We start from the raw sequence: 18502 nt of genomic DNA on the forward strand, positions 1-18502 counted from the left end.
AAGTCACTTGGCGGGTCGGACTAATTGGTATATGACTAACCAAAACCCGAAACGGTACAGAGTCCCCAGCCTTGAGACGAGTGAGTGAGGTGAAAAGGCTTGTTAAAAACATTTGCAGCTAAGTATGACCGTTCAATACATTTATCTTGAAGAGTAGTATAAGTTTTTAAGTAAGAAATGTCAAAGTTAAAATCAAACTAGAGCTTATAATTTTATCAAATAACTTCCCTGCCAGAGAAATTGAAACTTGAGTTCACGTCCCCTCCACTCTCAGATCTTCTAGCCTAGGGTACTATTAAAAGTTAAAGTTAGTTTCTCTTACATGAAATTCTTATTCGAATGGAAATTCTACCTCGGGAATCACTCTAAAATTTAAGAACCTAGAACAAGTTATCAAAACATTACCAAATTTTAGTATGAGCTTAATTAAGCTGGGCTGAGAGAAACACTTTTCTCAACTGATTGATGACTAAATCATAAAAAAAATAGAGAATAATAGATCTTTAGAGTAAAAATGAATTTAATGAGGTGGGGAGATTGTCCCGGATCTTATACACAATAGTATATATGTGATATGGACCGGAATGATACTACTTCTTTTATAGATTAATAATAATAAGATAATTTTAGAAAACTTTTTTATAGATTAATAATAATAAGATAATTTTAGAAAACTTGCATAATAAAAGTAATTTTGTTACATTAATTCATAAATTCATCATGGTGTCTTTGTAATTATGATAAAAGCTACTTATATTAATGACGAGGGAGAATTATAAAGATTCAAATTACATATGCAATTTGAAAAATATAATTAAAAGAAAAAATATTTAAAGTATAAATGATATATGCATATCCGGATCGAATAGAATTTAAGCAATATACAATAAAAAGAACAAAATTATTAAACTTACATGCGTAATTAATTTGAGAAAATGGATTAGTTATTTAAAAACAACTCGACGTAATCTTTACTGTCATATCTACTATAAAAAAAAATATGAATATGAATAATTAATTTAGAGTTTATGTTGTATCGTTATAATCCTAACTCTTCGAAATCTTCCCATCATTTAAATTACTTTTTTTCAAAATCTTAAAATATTCAATAGTTTTGTAGAAAAACATTATCTTATTTTGATATTCGATCGAATGAACATAAGAATTAATAAAAACTTATGAAAGAATCTATTCAACTAGTATTATAATTGTTAACTCTTTATTTACTTAATGATAAGTATATCTAATATATGATGATGGATTGTGAAGTTAGATGAAGAAATAAAAATGATAGTTTTACAATTGTTGGAGTGGTATATAATTATGATGTAATGTATTTAAAAATAAATATATATAATAAAAAATATATTTATAATTAAATAGTATAAAAAAATATTAAGGAAAGGATAGGGAGAAAATTGGTTTGGATTGGAGAATGAGAAGAACAGGAATGAGAGAAGAAAAGAGAGAGAAGGAGGTTCTGCCATTGGACGCTCTGATAAACATTCTGAAGAGAGTTCCGGTGAAATCCCTAATCCGATTCAGATGCGTCTCAAAAGAGTGGTTAAATCTCTTACAAACAAACATTAAATCCCTAATCCGATTCAGATGCGTCTCAAAAGAGTGGTTAAATCTCTTACAAACAAACATTTTCTTCACCAAACAGCAGCTGCAGCACTCCACCTGCAACGCCGTCCTTCTCCTCCAACGCATCCACCGCCAACCATCACCTCTCTTCTTCTCGGTCTGTCTCTTCGGATCCCATTACAACCTCATCCACCAATCCCATGTCTTCCACGCTTTCCCTGACGCCAAGATCCTCGACTCCTGCAACGGCCTCCTCTGCCTCCGCAACAACACCGTCTTCTCCATCATCAACCCCGCCACCCGTCAAATCAGACAGGTTCCTACCACAACACTTTTGCCCTTCCATTACGTTGGATTCGGTTCAGTCCTCTCGCCGACGATTACAAGATCGTCCGAATCTCCACGTGCGTCTCCGCCTATGACGACCAGGTTGTTGTTCTCGACAACATTAGGGTTAATCGAGCCGAGGTCTATTCGTTAACCTCCGGTTCCTGGAGGGAAATCGACGCCGCCAAGTTGCAACCTTTGTGTCCTGTATCTAGTTCCGTGACTATTACTGAAACTATATTTTGGCTTGCCTCTATGACTTCTGCTTCTGATACTGATTCTGAATTTGTGCTTTCATTTGACGTTGGAAGGGAATGGTTTACGCTGGTGAATGGTCCTCCCATTCCCTCCTCGCCCTCTCATCCATACAGCAATAACGTGCTTGCTGTCTACAACGATGAACTTGCCATGTTTCGTAACTACATTGTTGGGAACTTCGAGTCTTGTTCTTTTGATTTGTGGGTGTTGAAAGATTTTAGTGGTGATTATGATAATGATAGATGCGATGGTGGTGGAGAGAGTTGGGTAAAGATGTACCGTGTGGGGCCATTTTCCAGGATTATGTATCCTTTAAGTATTTGGAAAGATGAAATTGTGTGCCGGGAAGAGCTGTGTGCACAGGAGAATGATTTCAGAGGAGTGCAAACTGCTCTTTCTCTGTTCAATCCTGTGAGTAAGGAACTGAAGAAACTGCCTGCTCATAGAGATGAGCTTTGTTATGTGCCTTTCACCTACGCTGAGAGTCTTGTTCCAGTTTGAAATTGACACTAATATTCATCTTTGCTTAATGCTACTTCCATAGTTTTTTTTTAACAATTTTTTTTTTATGACTGGTTCATGATTCCTTTTCTATTTTTATAATCATGCAATAAATTTGAGTTTTTAATTTTTTTTTTTAAAGATTTAAAATTAAATTTTCATAAATCCAATACTTTTTGTATGGTACAATTTACGGACCGATACATATTCTACGTGTATTCTGTTGGTGTTCGTTACATATTCCACGTGTATTCTACTAATGTTGGTGTTCGTGTGTCCTACTAGTTTCGGCGTTCAAGATAATACTATTTTTTCAATTTACTTTTAATATTCAAATTTATTCTTTATATAATCTTACGTACATATTGTAAAAGTATCATTTCTCTTAACATTAAAAAGACACACTATTAACTTTTATTCCATGAAAAGTGAAAGGCATCGTCAATAAAAATTACTATAAAAGTTATTAGAAATTGAACAATTAAAACTTATACTACACAATATCATATTTCATGAGCTAAAACTTATAATCATTCACTCAAAGCATATCCAATAGAAATTAGTTGTGGTTATTATCCTCTTTTTGTGTCGAAGTTGATATATGTAGGTCCTTCTTGAATTTCAGTTTTCATCTCAATGGATGGCTCTGAAATTGAATACCGAATGCATGAAGGAACCAAGGTGAACGGGGTCGAAGGAGGATTAATGCCTGTCATCCATGAACGGGATTTCTTCTTAAATCAATCCACTCCCTTGTTTTAAATACAAAAATATAAAGGGTTCGCAAATTATATAGCCTTTAATTTTATTACGCCAAAAAAATGTAACTTGCTAAAATATTATTTTAGAAAGAGGTGAATACACCTGAGGAACCCCTTTGATTTATTTTTGATTTAATGCATCTGTAAACCCTTTAAACGCAGTTGAGCAGCATTTTGATATAGGCACTGTATGTGCTATATTTGCTAAATTATAAAATAAAAAATTGAAAAAAAAAATATATATATATAACAATTGTTGTCCTTTTGTGGGTGGTAGAAAACGCTTATGCCCATTGTGACTATTTTGGTACACGAGTGAAATTAATCAGAACAAACCGAGATATGAGCGTACATCAATGTTATTCATAGGCAATACACAACCATAGCATTGGAATCATTCATACAAATTGTACAATATATATCTTCGTTAATCCATTTTTAACTTTCCCATACAAGTGCAGCAAACAAAGCAAACAAAGCAAACAACTACCCCCACATAGATATGATTAGTGATGGAAGCGAGTTCTGGTCATCATCGTGATGAATTCCTCTGGACTAACCTCTCGATCGTCTGCACGTTTTAAGGAAAAGAAAACTGATCTAACATCTCAAAATCATGAGAAGCAGTTACAGAGACAAGGGTAAAGCAAGACAAAATTATGTAAAATGACAAACTACGAGTATCTTTTTTCAGTAAATCTTGCATACAAGTTAGAGACCTCTTGCCATCATAAATAATTCCAGTGTAATTTTTTTTTTGCCACGGTATTTTTTAATGACTTGAGCACAGATAGCTGTAAATTAGAAGATCAAAGTAATGATAATACTATTTCATATACACAACATTATGTCAGCATAATCTAAAACTCACGCATGCACACCCAGTTAACCATAGAATACAAATCCACAATATGACAAGTAAAAGTTTTCATGTAAATTAGATTAACCAGGATATGATTGGGATAACTTACTATCTTGGTCTGCTTCATCAACCATCTCCTGAATCTCTCTGTCAGTGAAATTTTGACCTAGCTCTTTTGCAATGCGCTTGATGTCTGATGCAGATATCTTTCCCTGAATAGACCACGATTGATGAGAATAAAGATGTATAAATTAGGTATAACATTGCAGTGCAGAAATTTACATTTTTATCATGATCAATAATATGGAAAGCTTTCATGAGCTCCTCCTTAGTATCCCTTTCTCCTATTTTGGCTGTCATCATGTACTCAAATTCGTCATAATCAATCGCTCCACTTCCATCCTTATCTACATCTGCTATCATTTGATTAATTTGCTGAAACGACACAGCAGGTTATCTATCAGAAATGCAAACAAAACTCTACCAGAGCATATCAGCAAATAAATGATATGCTAACTTTTGGATTTCATTACAGCAAATTGACTCCCTAACACTGAATAAAAAAACAGATGGTTCCCTTCCTCGTGACAATCGAGGATTCTCAGATGAAATAAAACAAAACTTGCAAAAATACAATTCAATCAGAAAAAAATTGAATGGTTACTGTATAATACCTCTTCAGTCATCTCAAATCCAAGAGCCCTGTCAAGATAAGATGTCATTCGCAACAACACAGCCAAATAATAGGACAATCATTTTAAGACTATGAAGAACAACAATACCTCATGGCAACATTCAGCTCCTTGGCGTCAATAGTACCTAAAAATCATCAAAGTAATAGCATTAATAAAAAAAAAATTATGGGACCACAGTGTTATTTTGATGCGAAGCTAAAGTGCAGATACAAAACCTGAGCCATCAGTATCAAATAATTCAAAGGCTTCCCTAATTTCCTGCTTCTTCTGCGTTGTCAAATGATGGCGTCCTTTTGGTTTACTGTTGTACCTCCTGGATTCCCCTCTATATAAAGATGACTGATACGGGAATTGCACAAGTTAATGGTTCATTCATAAAAAAAAAATTCAAAAAAACATTTTTGTTATGAACCCTAGATTTGATACAAGAAACAAAGAGAAACTACTGATTTAAGCGTATAATATATGTAAGGGAGAAAAATTGTAAGAGAAATAGTAAAAGAAATGATGAATGATGCACTGTATATTGGTTTGAGTAAAGATCGGAGATGGTACCATGGTTGCCTGAGATAATTGAAATGGCGTCGCAGAATCTCCCTTTCCCCGTTTTTTGATAATTCAACAACGTTTCCTCTGCACTTCGGGATTCAATAAACACACGGTTAGACAGACTACACGCTGAAGACTGCTTCTTCCTGCACCTCCATAGTTTTGTTTTCCACCCCCATACTAAAAGTGAAAAGACTTTTTTGTCTTTTTTGTGTCGCCCCATACATCACTCGAAAAATGTTGGAACTGTTCTTTAGATTTATAAAGTTCATGAGTTCTTTTGAATTTGAGATATGTGTATGGATTATGTAATTATGTAATCTGGATATATTCTGGATGTTAATTTCATATTCATAAAAGATTTATAGAATATGTAATCTGGAAGCTAATTAAACATTTGAAAAAAGACTTTCAGATGTGGAAGCTAATATCATATCTAAAAAAGACTTCTAGATTATGTAATCCAAAAACTAATTACGCATATGGAAAAAAAGGCTTCTGGATTACATAATTCGAAAGTTAATTCATGTATAGAAAAAACTTCTGGACTTCTGGATTACATAATCCAAAAGCTAATTACGAATCTAGAAATCCATGCTCAAACTTCTTTCGGACCTTCATTTTTTTTTCAATCAAACTAATGAATTGGGTTTTTGGTGTTCTTCACTTATTTTAAGAAATTACTTTATGCACTCCCATATTTTATTCATACACCTCTCTATTATAATTTAACCATAGAAATAATTCTTTAAAATCTTTACATTTTTAAAAATATAAAAAAGAATTACACATTTTTGAAGTATTTTAAAAAGTATATTTCAAAATATAATTTTAAAAGTGTTAACTATTCTAACTTATCATTTACTACATCTATAATATATATATATATATATATGTCACTTTTCATGTTCACTTGATTAATAAAACAATGTTGTGTTTGTTCATAACTAAAGCAATTTATCTGATCCGATTCATAGGAGGAGGGATCCAAAACCAGAACTGTCAGATCTTCAAACAAAGATCAATGAAGTAAATCTGTTTTTGAAAGTGAAGAACCCACACATTATGTATTTTATATGTATTTATTCTAAAATAAGTTATTAAGTTTAGTATAATTTTTAATCTAACACAGAAATGATCTTATGTTGTTTCAACTTAATCAATTGTGATTGAAATTATAAATAGTTTCTCAATTTAGAATCAAACATATTATACATTTTTCCTTAAGATCGTGTAAACTAATTGATATTTCAACTTGATATTGAATAATTCAATATGAATTCGAAGACATGAAGATGCACTAATCTTTTTAAAAGCGATAAAAAAATTATATTATTGAAAGGAAAAGCAATTGACTTTGTTACAACTAGATACTTCATAGTCCTAAGTTCGATGTGTGAGACTTATGGAATCTTTCCATAGGTTATTCTATGATTAGTAAAGCTTTTAACTCTTATTAAATAAAAAATCATTGAATAAAAACAAATTTTAGATATAAAAATTAATTAATTATTATATTGATTTTAGAAACTAAAAAATTATTAATATCTAAATTAATTTTATTATTGATAAATAATTTTTAAATTATTATCTAATTAAATATCAAGATTTTAGATATCAACTTTACAATCTAAATAATAATTAATAACTAAAATTTAAGTAGTTAACTAAATAACAATTTATAAATTATTTATAAAAACAAAAACTAATTTAAATATCAAATTTTTTTTAATCCTTAAAATAATATCTAATTTAGATACTAATTTTGTTAATATAGTCACTATTTATTTTTTGTCTTTAAAATTATTTTTAATTTAATAATTTTTTAGTACCGTCTGTCAAAATATTCGTAACTATATAATTCGATAGCTTGTAAACCGAGTCTTTGTAGTTAAAATCGACTGTAAAGTATACATCTCAGAAGTGATAAACCAAATGCTACAGTAATCAATTCCATTGTATGATGAAAATAGCAGAGCCAACCATAATGAACCACTTATACTAAACGACTCTTCCATTTCTTTTTTCTTTCTTAGCCTTCACTCTCCACACTATTCAACTTTTCTCGGATCAATATTTCTTGTTTCGCATCTGTTTTAGTGGTAGTAAAGATCTTGTTGAAACAAAGTCAAAAGACTGTGAAGAGAGGACATAATGCAACACAAGAATATAACTTAGCTATGCACAAAATTACAGGCCATTTAAATGCATGCATCTGATCTAATACCCCTTGTTCTCTTCTGCAGATTGACCTCTTTGACTAAGGCAAACAATATTACCATGTAAAAAGTTCTAAGAAAATTTCCATGTAAACTAAAGAATACTACTTATCCTATCACTTTTATTTTTACGTGTCAAAATTATCACATGTGGCTTTACTGTAATTTTGGTTTTTCGCAACTCAGCTCAGCCAATGACACAATTGATCCACGTGACTAACCCCATTTAATAGGAGAAGGTTGGTTGTGATAGTGAGATTAAATGCATGTAAGGTTAATTTATGCAAAGAATGAAAACAAGGATACATTCTTGATCAGGGTTGTCAGTAAAATTGGAATGCAGAGCATTCCCAATGCAATCCACGATAGCTGAGGTAGTCATGGATGATTCTATGCATAAAATAGCAGTTATGGCATCTAGCTGAGTCACCTCATTTCTGAACATGAGTCTTGCATGGGCTGTGACATTTAAAGAGTTAAAGCACATAACAAGAGGAATATGTTCACCAGAGAAGTTTCATCCATTACTAGTCATATACCTTGTGCTAGGCGTATCAAACTTTCCAACATGCGGACAGTTGTTCTAGCTACATTGCAAATTTGTAATAAAGGAAAGTGACATAAATAGTTCAAGTATTGTACTCACTTTAAGTAGCAATCGGTTTTTAGGTCAAACCTGCATTATGAGTTGCAGATTTCCTTTGAAGTTGATAATAGCTGGATATAACTATTTCAGCCTCTCTCGTTAGGACTGGTCTGAAATGTTCTTTCACATAGTGTATGTACCTGCAAGGTTCTCTTAAATTTAACAAAATTTGGAAATAAACAAGATCTATCCCGTTTTAAAGCATATTCCGACAGGACAAAATGAACTCAATGAGGATGGAATTTTGCATAGAACTAGGATACAAGAAGATAAATTAAATTTAAATTCTAGATTCCCCATTTGCTGACAGCTTAAATATAATCAAGAGATAAGAGTCTATAACACTGAAGTAAGACAAGCTCAAACATCCTTTTCTTTTCTACGTTTTATGATGTGCAAACAATGTTATTCATGGCCAGTAGCCTCATACCTTACCTCTTGAGTGTAGCAAGTGGCCAGCTATTTACCAGACCTTCATCATCAGTTCTGCTATCCGGTTCTGCCTGCATATAGTTTTCATACAAGTATTATAATCTTAGTCATGGGAACCTATATGCATTATACAGAGACAAAGATTACCTCGGAAAGAATATGAGATGAAACCACTGCATCCCAATCAGGATTTTTTGTATCCAATAGAACAAGGACAATATCGAACCTGCTTAATAAAGGACCGGAGAGTGTTGTATTGACAGACAGAGCTACCTTGTGTTAAGTCAGCAAGTATTGAAATTGAAGCAATAGAAAACTTCTTCAGACATAAGCTAGAAGCAAGAGGAAAGAACTTAATGCCCTTGATTGTACATCAAGGAGTAATGAGGACTGTAGCTTGACATCAATCTCAAATAGTATTAAACTAATATATTGACTTAAGTGATACGTTGATCTGGATCGTACTGCCCCTTGGGATTTGTGGCACCAAATACAGTTGTTCTAGTGCTGAGTGTTGTTACAAGACCAGCCTGAAAAAATCAAGAGAGTAAATCAGTTGCCACATTTCTTTTTACCACGAATCTGCTAGCAGCCAGTTTACTTGTGTTTTAGAGAAAGCTGAATTTCATTCAAAATTTGCATAATGTACTCAAACATTCTACCTTGGCAACACTTATTGTCTGCTGCTCCATGGCTTCATGTATTGTTGCTCTATCATGCTCCCTCATACTGCCAAAATATTATTTAGTTACATATCCAATGCCAGGGCGCTAAATGAAAATACACATTCTGCCAGAATTTCCATTAAATCAGAACTTTCAAGTTTCATGAAAGCTTCTAGTGAACCTTCCCCACCCAACTTAATCAATTAAATGTAGATCTAGTCCAGGTCTTCCAAGTTTCAAACAGAAGAAACTTAGTAGCTAAGTGCAGTTAAAAGTCGAAGTTTACTCCCCATTAAAACAAAGTATGATATCTTATTACAGAAGACTACGAGTTTTGTTGGGCTAATGAAAAATGCGAAAGAAAACTTCGATCGTCAAAGGAACTTCTGAAATGAATGCATCATTGTGCATAGCAATAGACACAAACATCAAATTTTGAATTTAGCGTTCAAAAACCAGAAGAAAATGTTTTATAATTCATACCAAACATAAGTTGCCTGATTAAATATCCAATTTAAACCTCCAAATATGAATATCCAGCTCTTTATTTCAATTTTCGGCTCCAAAATTGGAATAATAATTGACCATATACAACATTTGCCAAAGGACTAAATCTCCAGAAGAAATTTCAAAACCAAAAGCAATTACACAAGAGCTTACCTATCAAATTCATCTATGCAACACAATCCTCCATCAGCCAAAACAAGAGCTCCAGCTTCCAACATCCATTCCCCTAAAGATTCCACAATGCAGCATTACAATTAGTATAACCATGCACCAAGTTATGCAGATCCATGCATGCCAATTTTTTATTCAATTAAATGAGTTATGTGTGAATAAATTAAACTACCCTTGAAATGCTAGATTGTGACTATAACAATCATCTTCACCATTATTGTTGTATACAATACACAATGAAAAGCAGGTTATAAAATTGAAAAAAAAAGACATTTGCATAAACAAAAAGTCCTATATTGACATGTATCAACAACAAAAATCAATTATTAAGAAACCAAGACAACCTAACAATTCTCTCATGTTAAGGATTCAAAAACAATGATTGACAGAATCTAGGACTTCATGGGGTAACTAGAACATGGTTTTAAAATAGCTTTAACAGCAAGTGGCGAATTCAATAGTAGAAACAAATAGGTACAATAAAGTATGAATGAGACTAAAAGAATCTGTCGCTCTTAAAATCTAAGCTTGAAAAACATACCTCCATCCTTCACTGCAGTAACAGTCAATCCTGCACTTGTGCTTCCCAGTCCAGTGGTAATAACAGATCGGTTGCACAATTTTGCAGCAAATTTCAGAAACTGAGATTTTCCAGTACCTGTAACCAAGACAGTATGTCAGTATGTGAGGGAACGTTAGAGTAAAACACTTTTTTCTTTACCTACATTTGATGATAAGAACTGACAGAAAAGTCCACAGTTCCAGAAATAGCAACAGAAATCAACTGCTTACCAGGATCACCAACCAAGAGTAAGTGGGACTCCCCTCTTATCCTAGTTCCAGAAGCATCCACATGTTGCACGCCTCCAATAAGAGTTAATGCAACTGTTTCAGAAGCAAAAGTCATGAGAAGTTTGCAAACAGATATGATAGTTTTTTTTTATCAGCAATGATAGTGAAGTGTTTCACAAAAAAGAAGAATTTCAGTTAAAAGACAGATAAATTATCAAAGGAAAAAATAATTCTCAGTTTGAGAAGAACAAATCCCTCTCATGTTCTTATCCATACTAACAAAGCTAAGAGCCAAAAGTTTTTATCCCAGTCATTCCATGTCATGATATGTATTTGTACTCAAAATAATTGAATGTATCCACCACATTGCGATTTTGTTGCCCCTCTAAGTCATGTCAAGGACTAAGTTCCTTACAAACTCTTTTTTAAAGTCAAGTATTTCCTTTTACAATCTTTATAAGGTTCTTTCGAATGAAATTCAATGGAATTCAAAGAGACCATGGCTTCATCTTTAGGATTTCATTTCCAAGATCAATTGAAAGTTTGATTCTATTTGAAACTATTCATTTTAGGGTTCAATTTAGTTTTAAATTAAAATTTACATAAACTCAATCCCTTCTATAAACGTTCCAATAGGAACCAAGGTATTCATTTGAAGTAAATGTGTCAAGGAATCTCATCATATATAGATTTCTATATTCTTTAATACAAACTAGAAAACATTTGAAACAAAATCCTCAAAAGAAAAAGTATGTCCAGGACAAAAGCTTCTCTCGTTGCAAGTACAGAACCTATATTGAAATGCTACAAATTTCAAGATGAATGTGTAAATAGTCATAAGATTTACCAGCCAACTTGACAGTGAAAAGGCCAAATACTTGGGGGCAAATTCCTCGCAGAATAGCATTCCTCCCTGGATCAGTTTGAAAAGGCATTAGAGTTTTCATCACACGTTATATGCATATATTATAGTATCCCAGAGAACGTGTACAGTCATTAACCAAATTTGGCATAGGAGGAGTCTGGACAGAGTTTGACATAAAATCACAAATATTGGTAGAAAACAAAAGGTTATGAATTTGACTGATACAAGCAAGGTGAGTATCAAAATACAACCTTTTAGAGGTGAATCTTTGAAGTGAGCCCAAAACTGCTTGAATTTCATAACAATATCATCAGAAATATCAATTTCTGACTTCAGTTCATTGACTCTCCTGACAACAATGAGAACAAAAAGAATAAACTTCATATTCTTTCGTTTCTTCCATTGGATCATAGTAGATGACTACAATTTAAAGCGTTAGTTCAATTCCTGAAAGCACTTAATCTGTGCTTTGTTTAATATATTAAAACATATATCGTGTGAAACTTGCTCTCTAATAGACCACCCAAGTGGGTGTGCTTTGCATGAATTGTGTGCTGCTGTGGTTCCTTTACTTCTTGTAGTTCCTTTGTCTTCACTGTTACATTTGTGGTAGTAGCATTCCACCAATTCTCTTAGTTTCAAATAAGGATGGTAATGACATTACATCACAGTGTTTTCCATGGCTAGTGCCCAGCCAGCCTATCAGTGCCAGGTCTATGGAGCATGGTCTGCATGGAAGAATGTAAGGGCCCAATTACAAGGTAAGGGCCATAGGACTGGCATCCAGCATGGAAAGTATGGGATTTAATATTGGATTTACGGCTTTCAACTCTGCCACCATAGTGGCTAGCTTTATGGCTTGGCTCTCAATGGCCTACCTTCTCATATTACAGAAGAATCATGCAGCTAATTTATAGGTAAAGAAACCCAAAAGTTTATGAAACTGCATAATGTTTTCCTTCATGCAAAATCCTAAAACTATTAAGAGAATCGTAAAAATAATACCAATGCAGAGCAAAAATTTAAAACACAGTATTACAAACAAATCTTGTAGAGTTACATAAGAAGACAAAGGAACAGATTTTCCAATATAAGAGTAAAAATCATCATATATGCAGTCATTCCTATTTAGCTTTGCCATAGTTGGGAAGAAAAATGCAGGTTGGAACATATTCAAAAGGCAAGAATACTATTACCTCTAAGACTGCTCCGAACAATAATATAAAGACTGTATAAACTATCTGGATTTGAACCCATGACCAACCGATCACCCAAGTGAAACTTTACCTTTGCGCCAGGGCTCACCCTACTGACTATTTATGCTACAAAATTTGTATGTTATACACATCATTTTCCTTTCATCATTTATTTTAAAGAATCTTTATTAGTTCCGTTGATACCTAGCATTTCACATTAAATTAATGTTGTAAGGAACTTCAGATTAGTCGCCAAATAAATTGGATTCAGAATTAGGAAAACAAATAACATTGAGCAGAAGTTCTAACATGAAACTTGCTTTCTCCTGTTAATAACTCATTCTAGTAAAAACAAGGCCAAATTGTAAAAGTAGCCAAATAGAGTAAAGAGGATCAGTGTTTTAATGATTAATTTGTCAGTGACGCGAGACCAGACTAGCTTACTTCAACACTGCACTTTAGGATAGTACTTCAAATCCCCTTTAAATCAGGCTAAAATGTAATTTAATAATGAAAAATGAGGTTAACGAGGATTGATTTATACACCACGTGATTGAGGGGACTTCAAGTTTAATACCATGCCAGGAACCCATTCAGCCCAAGAGCAAAATATATCAGCTGGAGGTGCATGAAGAGTTTTGTATTAACATCCTGGGATTGGGGAGTGATGGTAATGGAAAGTGGTTCAAATCATCATAAGCAGTAAATTGAATGCTGGAAAGAATAACCCCTACTTGAACGGGAGATTCATATCAAGGCATTGCACAATTAAAGAACTAACAATTGAATAAATTGAAAAGAGAATGAATAGGAGAACGTTGTCAGAATAGGTAGGCATTCAACATTAGGTATCATTAGATGGTTATTATATTATAGGGGAATGGGAAAAGTTTCTTTGTGCATAAATAAATATATTTTTCATCTGATAAACTTTTATGGCCAATGTCAAACATGAGGATGCTTTATTTTTATTTTTCTAATTTTAAGGTAAACATGGTGAGAACTTCTTTTGCACCTTACATTGTTGGCAATTAATACAGGATCAAGGTCACAACGCACATCCTTCAACTCTGGAGCCCATTTTGCTGTTAAGACACCAGTGACAATCACATCGTCTGCAAGCAAAAAAGAATCAATCCACCATAATCAAACATCAAATATTGCATTTATGAATTCATTATAATATGCCCCTCATTCCTTTGGCAATATACATGCTATAATGGTCGGAACTAGAGGTGTAAATGAACCAAACTATTTGTGAACTATCAGGACTAGACCTGTTAATTACTCGTTCAATGTCATTTGCGAAGTTAAATACACAAACCCGAATTTTCAATTAGACTTTATTATATGAGTTGAGTTCAAGCTTCAAAAGCTTAACATTATGGGCTCACGAGTACCTCATATATATGTATATCTATATATCTATATAGATATATATAAGTTTAGAATGGAAAGTATTGTAGTTTACGTTCTATTGAGATGTTAGTACCCTTTTCCAAAGTTCAGGTTCTATTAGTTAATATTGAATTACATTTGTGCAAAAATCTAGCTTCTTTTTTAATATGAATAATTTTTCTGAGAAAAAAGTTCATGTATATTTTTATTAGTAGATTAGTATTAAAAAGAATGAGATGATATATTGACAAAGTTGACAAATAATTTGAGAAAATTTTCATAAAAACAAAATTAGTTAAGTTATAAACGTGCTAAAGAAGTCAAGCTCAGGTTTAATATTTTTTTAACAAGTCAAACTCAAGCTTGAGCCAATAATTTTTTCACAAGCCAAATTCAAGCTTCAAGAGCTCGGCTTGTTTACACCCTTAGCCGAGACAAAGGAGTATGATGCTGCATGCTTGAAATCAATTCCGAAAGCTCTCAATTCAGATAGCAGCCTACAAATTGCCTAACAATCTTTTCATGGTAACTGTATTATATTGTTAAATAGAGACAGTTAATTTTATTATTTATATGAAAGGTTACTATGAGTATTTTCTTAATTTAATTCTTTTTGGATGAAAAAGTAGTGCTTATACAATATAGTGCTGGGTCAGGACTAACAGGTCATCTTATTTCTTCCTTCAACATCATTATAAAGCATACGCTCTTACCAATTACTTAAAGAGAGAATTGAAATTGCACATTATATTTTTTTTATTTACAGCAATAGGTACAAGTATGTAAACTCATGAATAAATAATTCTTAACCTAGGGATTTAGGCTACAAATCAATCGTAATAATCATATGCCCATACAAATCTGTACGAAGACCAATCCAAATTATAATGAATAAGGAAATATTATATGCATAACTACATGCTACAACACACATAATCTAATTTTAATAGAAATGCTTTATTTTCAGTTTCTGATAGTTACCAGAAATTTGTCAATATTCTCTTCCAATACCCCAGCCTTTGCATATTCAGACCATCAAATTGTCAGGAAACTAATGCAATTAAAATTACATTTTCTACTGAAAAGCCCATGTCTAAAACAAATGACCCAATACTGCATGGCTTTAAAATAAATATACACATAACAAGGTTTCCTGATTATTTCAGAAACAGTCAAGATGTAACAAGAGAAACAAATAGAGAAAATAAAAAGTAGGCACAAAATTAATATGGTTTAACCTGCATTGTACTATAGACTACCTTCCATGGACAAAACAGAGATAAAATGTATCATTTTCGATGAAGATTATAAAGAGTGGCCACTCAACATCAAAATTTAATTCCAATTCTAAATGCACTCAAATATGCTCATAGTCATTAAGAATCAGTAAGCACAAACAGTAATTCAGGTCAGGTAGAGCCAAGCTCAAAATGAAATGCAAGCCATTTATAACACAACTAAGAGTTTTTCACATCTTAACAACTTATCTCAAGTAAGGCCAACATGACGAGAGAAATTATAATCGATTTGTATAAAGAAATCCAAAAATGCATGATTCATAATTTCTGGGAAAAAAAAAACCATAGTTCAAGGACTAGATTTCTTATATCAAATATTGGTGAATGAAAAATAGAGCTTTCACACATTATACTGAAACCTGCTCATAATTTTCACCGCTAATAACCCCAATACCAGGTCATATGTTAAAAAAGTAATGTGTATGGGATACAATAGTTTTCAGAATTTGAAGTGAATACCTCCAGCTTTAACAACATCAACGAGGTCGTCCTTTAAGATGACAAGAATTGAACGAGGAATTGCCCCAACACCTAGCACCTGTGTACTTTCTTGAATTTTTATCTCCTGATAATCATTGCATACTATAGTATTCTCTACATACTGGAATTTCGTGCCTGCACAGGGCTTGGAATTCTGCTGTTATAAACACCAAATAACAAACATAACCAAAGGGAAAAAGATAGTCTGCCAATTTAAAAGTATGCTAATATCAGATTTACAGAAAAAACAAACCATAAGTCAAAAGAATAGAAGTTCAAAAATCAATTTTAAGCTTTCAAGAAATTTTATGAATTGAGAAATTTGACCTATGATTCCTCAACTTGTTTCAAGAAAATTCACATGGCACAAGAAAATTCTAATCTGGCACTTTGCTTATCTTATATTTTAATATATGATAGCATATCCTATTATGTATTAATTTTTGGGTTATGAAATGGGAACAGATATCCAAGTATTGTAAGGAAAATGTAGAACTTATAACTCAGATGCAGAACATACCTTAATTGGGCAAATTGAAGGTAATGATATGGAGTTTCTAGCTTCCACCAAAGGATGAACTGGGAAACTGCACACAACTTAGTTAACTGGTGTGGGAAAGATATTGAGAGGTACATGGACATAAAACAGATATCTTTACCCCCCCTCCCCCACTAGACCAACCCTAGTGAGTTCGTGAATGTACACAAGTGAATTCATGCACATGCGCACACACATACCAAGAGAATTTAATTACAACCTGTTTGGCATCTTGACAAGTTTAAAACTTACCTAGGTAAAAATAGAGACTTCTACTGTCCTGGTAGGAGTTTAACAATCGATTCATTAAGTGTTTTGAGAAATCAAAAACAAACTTATGGAAATTTGTGTCTCAGGCAAAATAGGAAACCAGTGGTTTCAATGCATTCTGAAAACTCGTTTGAAAAGCTCCCCGCCAACAAGAGAAAGGGCTTGAGTGATGCACAGCCAAAGTGGGAAGCAAGGGTTTCCACCCCGACACTAATAACTTACAATGACAGACAGAGAGCTAAGGTTTTATGAAACATGGTGAATGTGAGGGAATTGGAATTGAGTATTTTTTTTTATCAGAATTGGAATTGAGTATGTCTGGAATAAATTGTTAAAGAAAATAGTGCAGCAAAATCTGTATTAGTAGAACATCGCAATTGTTAATATTACTAGTATAGATGATATTTCAAACATTCTGACAAAGAGGGATTAACCATGATATCCTAGTCATACAAATTATGAAGAAGGACAACAAAATTGAAGTAGGAGACACCTGTTTTTGCATTTTTGACACATGTACGTCCTCTCCCCTTCATGCATTTTGATTGCTCCAGACCTGGTCACTATCCCTTTCAGAGTGAGAAGAATTCCATGGTGCTGCACGCGGACACGTCCTATGCTTGGAAAAGTTTCTGATTCCGTCAAACAAAATAACATGCACACACGAATCAATCAACATTTGAGCAGAGGATTCATAAGGGGTGTTGAAACAAACAAGTAGAGGGCAAAAACAGACCAGGGAATTCAAGGGCTGAGCCACTGGTATAGATACGAACATGAATGGACTTTTTCTCCACCCCTTTCTTACCCTCCGCCAATACAATTTGCTAACACGACCCACAACACAAATAGAAGTCAAGATTCCACCTTTACTCTTCCAAATCAAAATAAACAAAAAAAAGAGAGAATTACCTGTGCCCAAATGGCAGCCGCGTCGAATACTCGCAAATAGGTATTGGGTTGAGCAAAGAGGACACTAGCAACGCGAGGTTCCTCATCAAACAATTCTGCAAAACTGAATAAGAAAAAGAGGGTTGGTTGATTTTGCAGTAAGAAAATAAATGAAAAGGTACAAATGCATAACGAAAATCATAATACTCGACGAAAAGAGGGAAGTGAAGGTCGGAATCGGGAGAAGAAACAATGGATTGAAGCTGATCAGAATGGTGGCGTACGAGAAAGAAGGCCATTGGCTTCTTGAAGTCATCTGGATCAGGGATGTTCTTCTCCATGCTTCTCTGCTCTGCACACTCTCACTCCTTTTGGCGGGAAAACAACTTGCGCGCCACGTTTTTTCTTCTGTGACATGTAACAAACTCTCTGTTCATGTTGCTTAAACCATAAATGTGTATAATATTTATCAGAACATTTCCATATATCATTAATTCCTTTAAATATTACAAGAAATTGTTATTTTTCGATTATACTTTAATTCTTATATTTTTTTATTTTTTACTTCAGTCTTCCATTCTTTTTATGCACTGT

At 33.2% G+C, this 18502-nt stretch overlaps 3 protein-coding genes across 8 annotated transcripts; 1 reads left to right on the forward strand and 2 right to left on the reverse strand.

The window, feature by feature from the left end:
• The first annotated feature begins 1393 nt into the window (after window positions 1-1393).
• On the forward strand, window positions 1394-2740 carry LOC137832774 (putative F-box protein At1g32420). Its single transcript, XM_068641113.1, is given in 2 exon segments — window positions 1394-1943; window positions 1946-2740. Coding segments are annotated over 2 exon segments (1236 nt in total). The 5' UTR covers window positions 1394-1435; the 3' UTR covers window positions 2674-2740.
• Window positions 2741-3777: 1037 nt separating this feature from the next.
• On the reverse strand, window positions 3778-5687 carry LOC137832776 (probable calcium-binding protein CML20). 2 transcript variants are annotated; one of them, XM_068641117.1, is made up of 7 exons: window positions 5547-5687; window positions 5207-5330; window positions 5079-5115; window positions 4971-4998; window positions 4579-4731; window positions 4406-4508; window positions 3778-4005 (listed from the first exon to the last, which is right to left on the reverse strand). In XM_068641117.1, the coding sequence occupies exons 1-7, from the start codon at window positions 5547-5549 to the stop codon at window positions 3941-3943; spliced, it is 513 nt and encodes a 170-aa protein (XP_068497218.1). In that variant the 5' UTR covers window positions 5550-5687; the 3' UTR covers window positions 3778-3940. The 2 variants fall into 2 exon arrangements, with proteins under 2 accessions (XP_068497218.1, XP_068497217.1); XM_068641116.1 differs by having other exon boundaries at window positions 3778-4029.
• A 1719-nt stretch (window positions 5688-7406) lies between these two features.
• Window positions 7407-18360, reverse strand: LOC137832772 (probable DNA helicase MCM9). Of its 5 annotated transcripts, none has more exons than XR_011084607.1 (20): window positions 18116-18352; window positions 17930-18032; window positions 17754-17844; window positions 17511-17649; window positions 16730-16796; window positions 16189-16366; window positions 14049-14148; window positions 12089-12186; window positions 11820-11885; window positions 10973-11065; window positions 10722-10838; window positions 10163-10235; window positions 9500-9566; window positions 9286-9367; window positions 8985-9106; window positions 8836-8908; window positions 8436-8545; window positions 8299-8346; window positions 8066-8218; window positions 7407-7631 (listed from the first exon to the last, which is right to left on the reverse strand). XR_011084607.1 is itself a non-coding variant. In XM_068641109.1 (20 exons), exons 1-20 carry the CDS (start codon window positions 18247-18249, stop codon window positions 7573-7575), a joined length of 1968 nt encoding a protein of 655 aa, XP_068497210.1. In that variant the 5' UTR covers window positions 18250-18360; the 3' UTR covers window positions 7407-7572. The 5 variants fall into 5 exon arrangements, 4 of the variants coding, with proteins under 4 accessions (XP_068497210.1, XP_068497213.1, XP_068497212.1 ...); XM_068641109.1 differs by having other exon boundaries at window positions 8841-8908; window positions 18116-18360; XM_068641112.1 differs by having other exon boundaries at window positions 8841-8908; window positions 16189-16363; window positions 18193-18351.
• Window positions 18361-18502: the final 142 nt, after the last annotated feature.

The sequence above is a fragment of the Phaseolus vulgaris genome, chromosome 6 (assembly GCF_000499845.2).
Source record: "Phaseolus vulgaris cultivar G19833 chromosome 6, P. vulgaris v2.0, whole genome shotgun sequence".
In the NCBI taxonomy this organism is placed as follows: Eukaryota; Viridiplantae; Streptophyta; class Magnoliopsida; order Fabales; family Fabaceae; genus Phaseolus; species Phaseolus vulgaris.

Excerpts from the sequence above, each read along its gene's own strand:
- LOC137832776 (XM_068641116.1), bottom strand. Across the intron at positions 5,116-5,206 it reads ATTTGATACTGATGGCTCAG|GTACTATTGACGCCAAGGAG; the intron begins GTTTTGTATCTG and ends GATGATTTTTAG. Across the intron at positions 4,509-4,578 it reads TTATTGATCATGATAAAAAT|GGAAAGATATCTGCATCAGA; the intron begins GTAAATTTCTGC and ends TGGTCTATTCAG.
- LOC137832772 (XM_068641109.1), bottom strand. The coding sequence starts at position 18,249 with ATGGAGAAGAACATCCCTGATCCAGATGACTTCAAGAAGCCAATGGCC. Across the intron at positions 18,033-18,115 it reads CACTTCCCTCTTTTCGTCGA|TTTTGCAGAATTGTTTGATG; the intron begins GTATTATGATTT and ends TTTCTTATTCAG. Across the intron at positions 17,845-17,929 it reads CGGCTGCCATTTGGGCACAG|CAAATTGTATTGGCGGAGGG; the intron begins GTAATTCTCTCT and ends GGGTCGTGTTAG.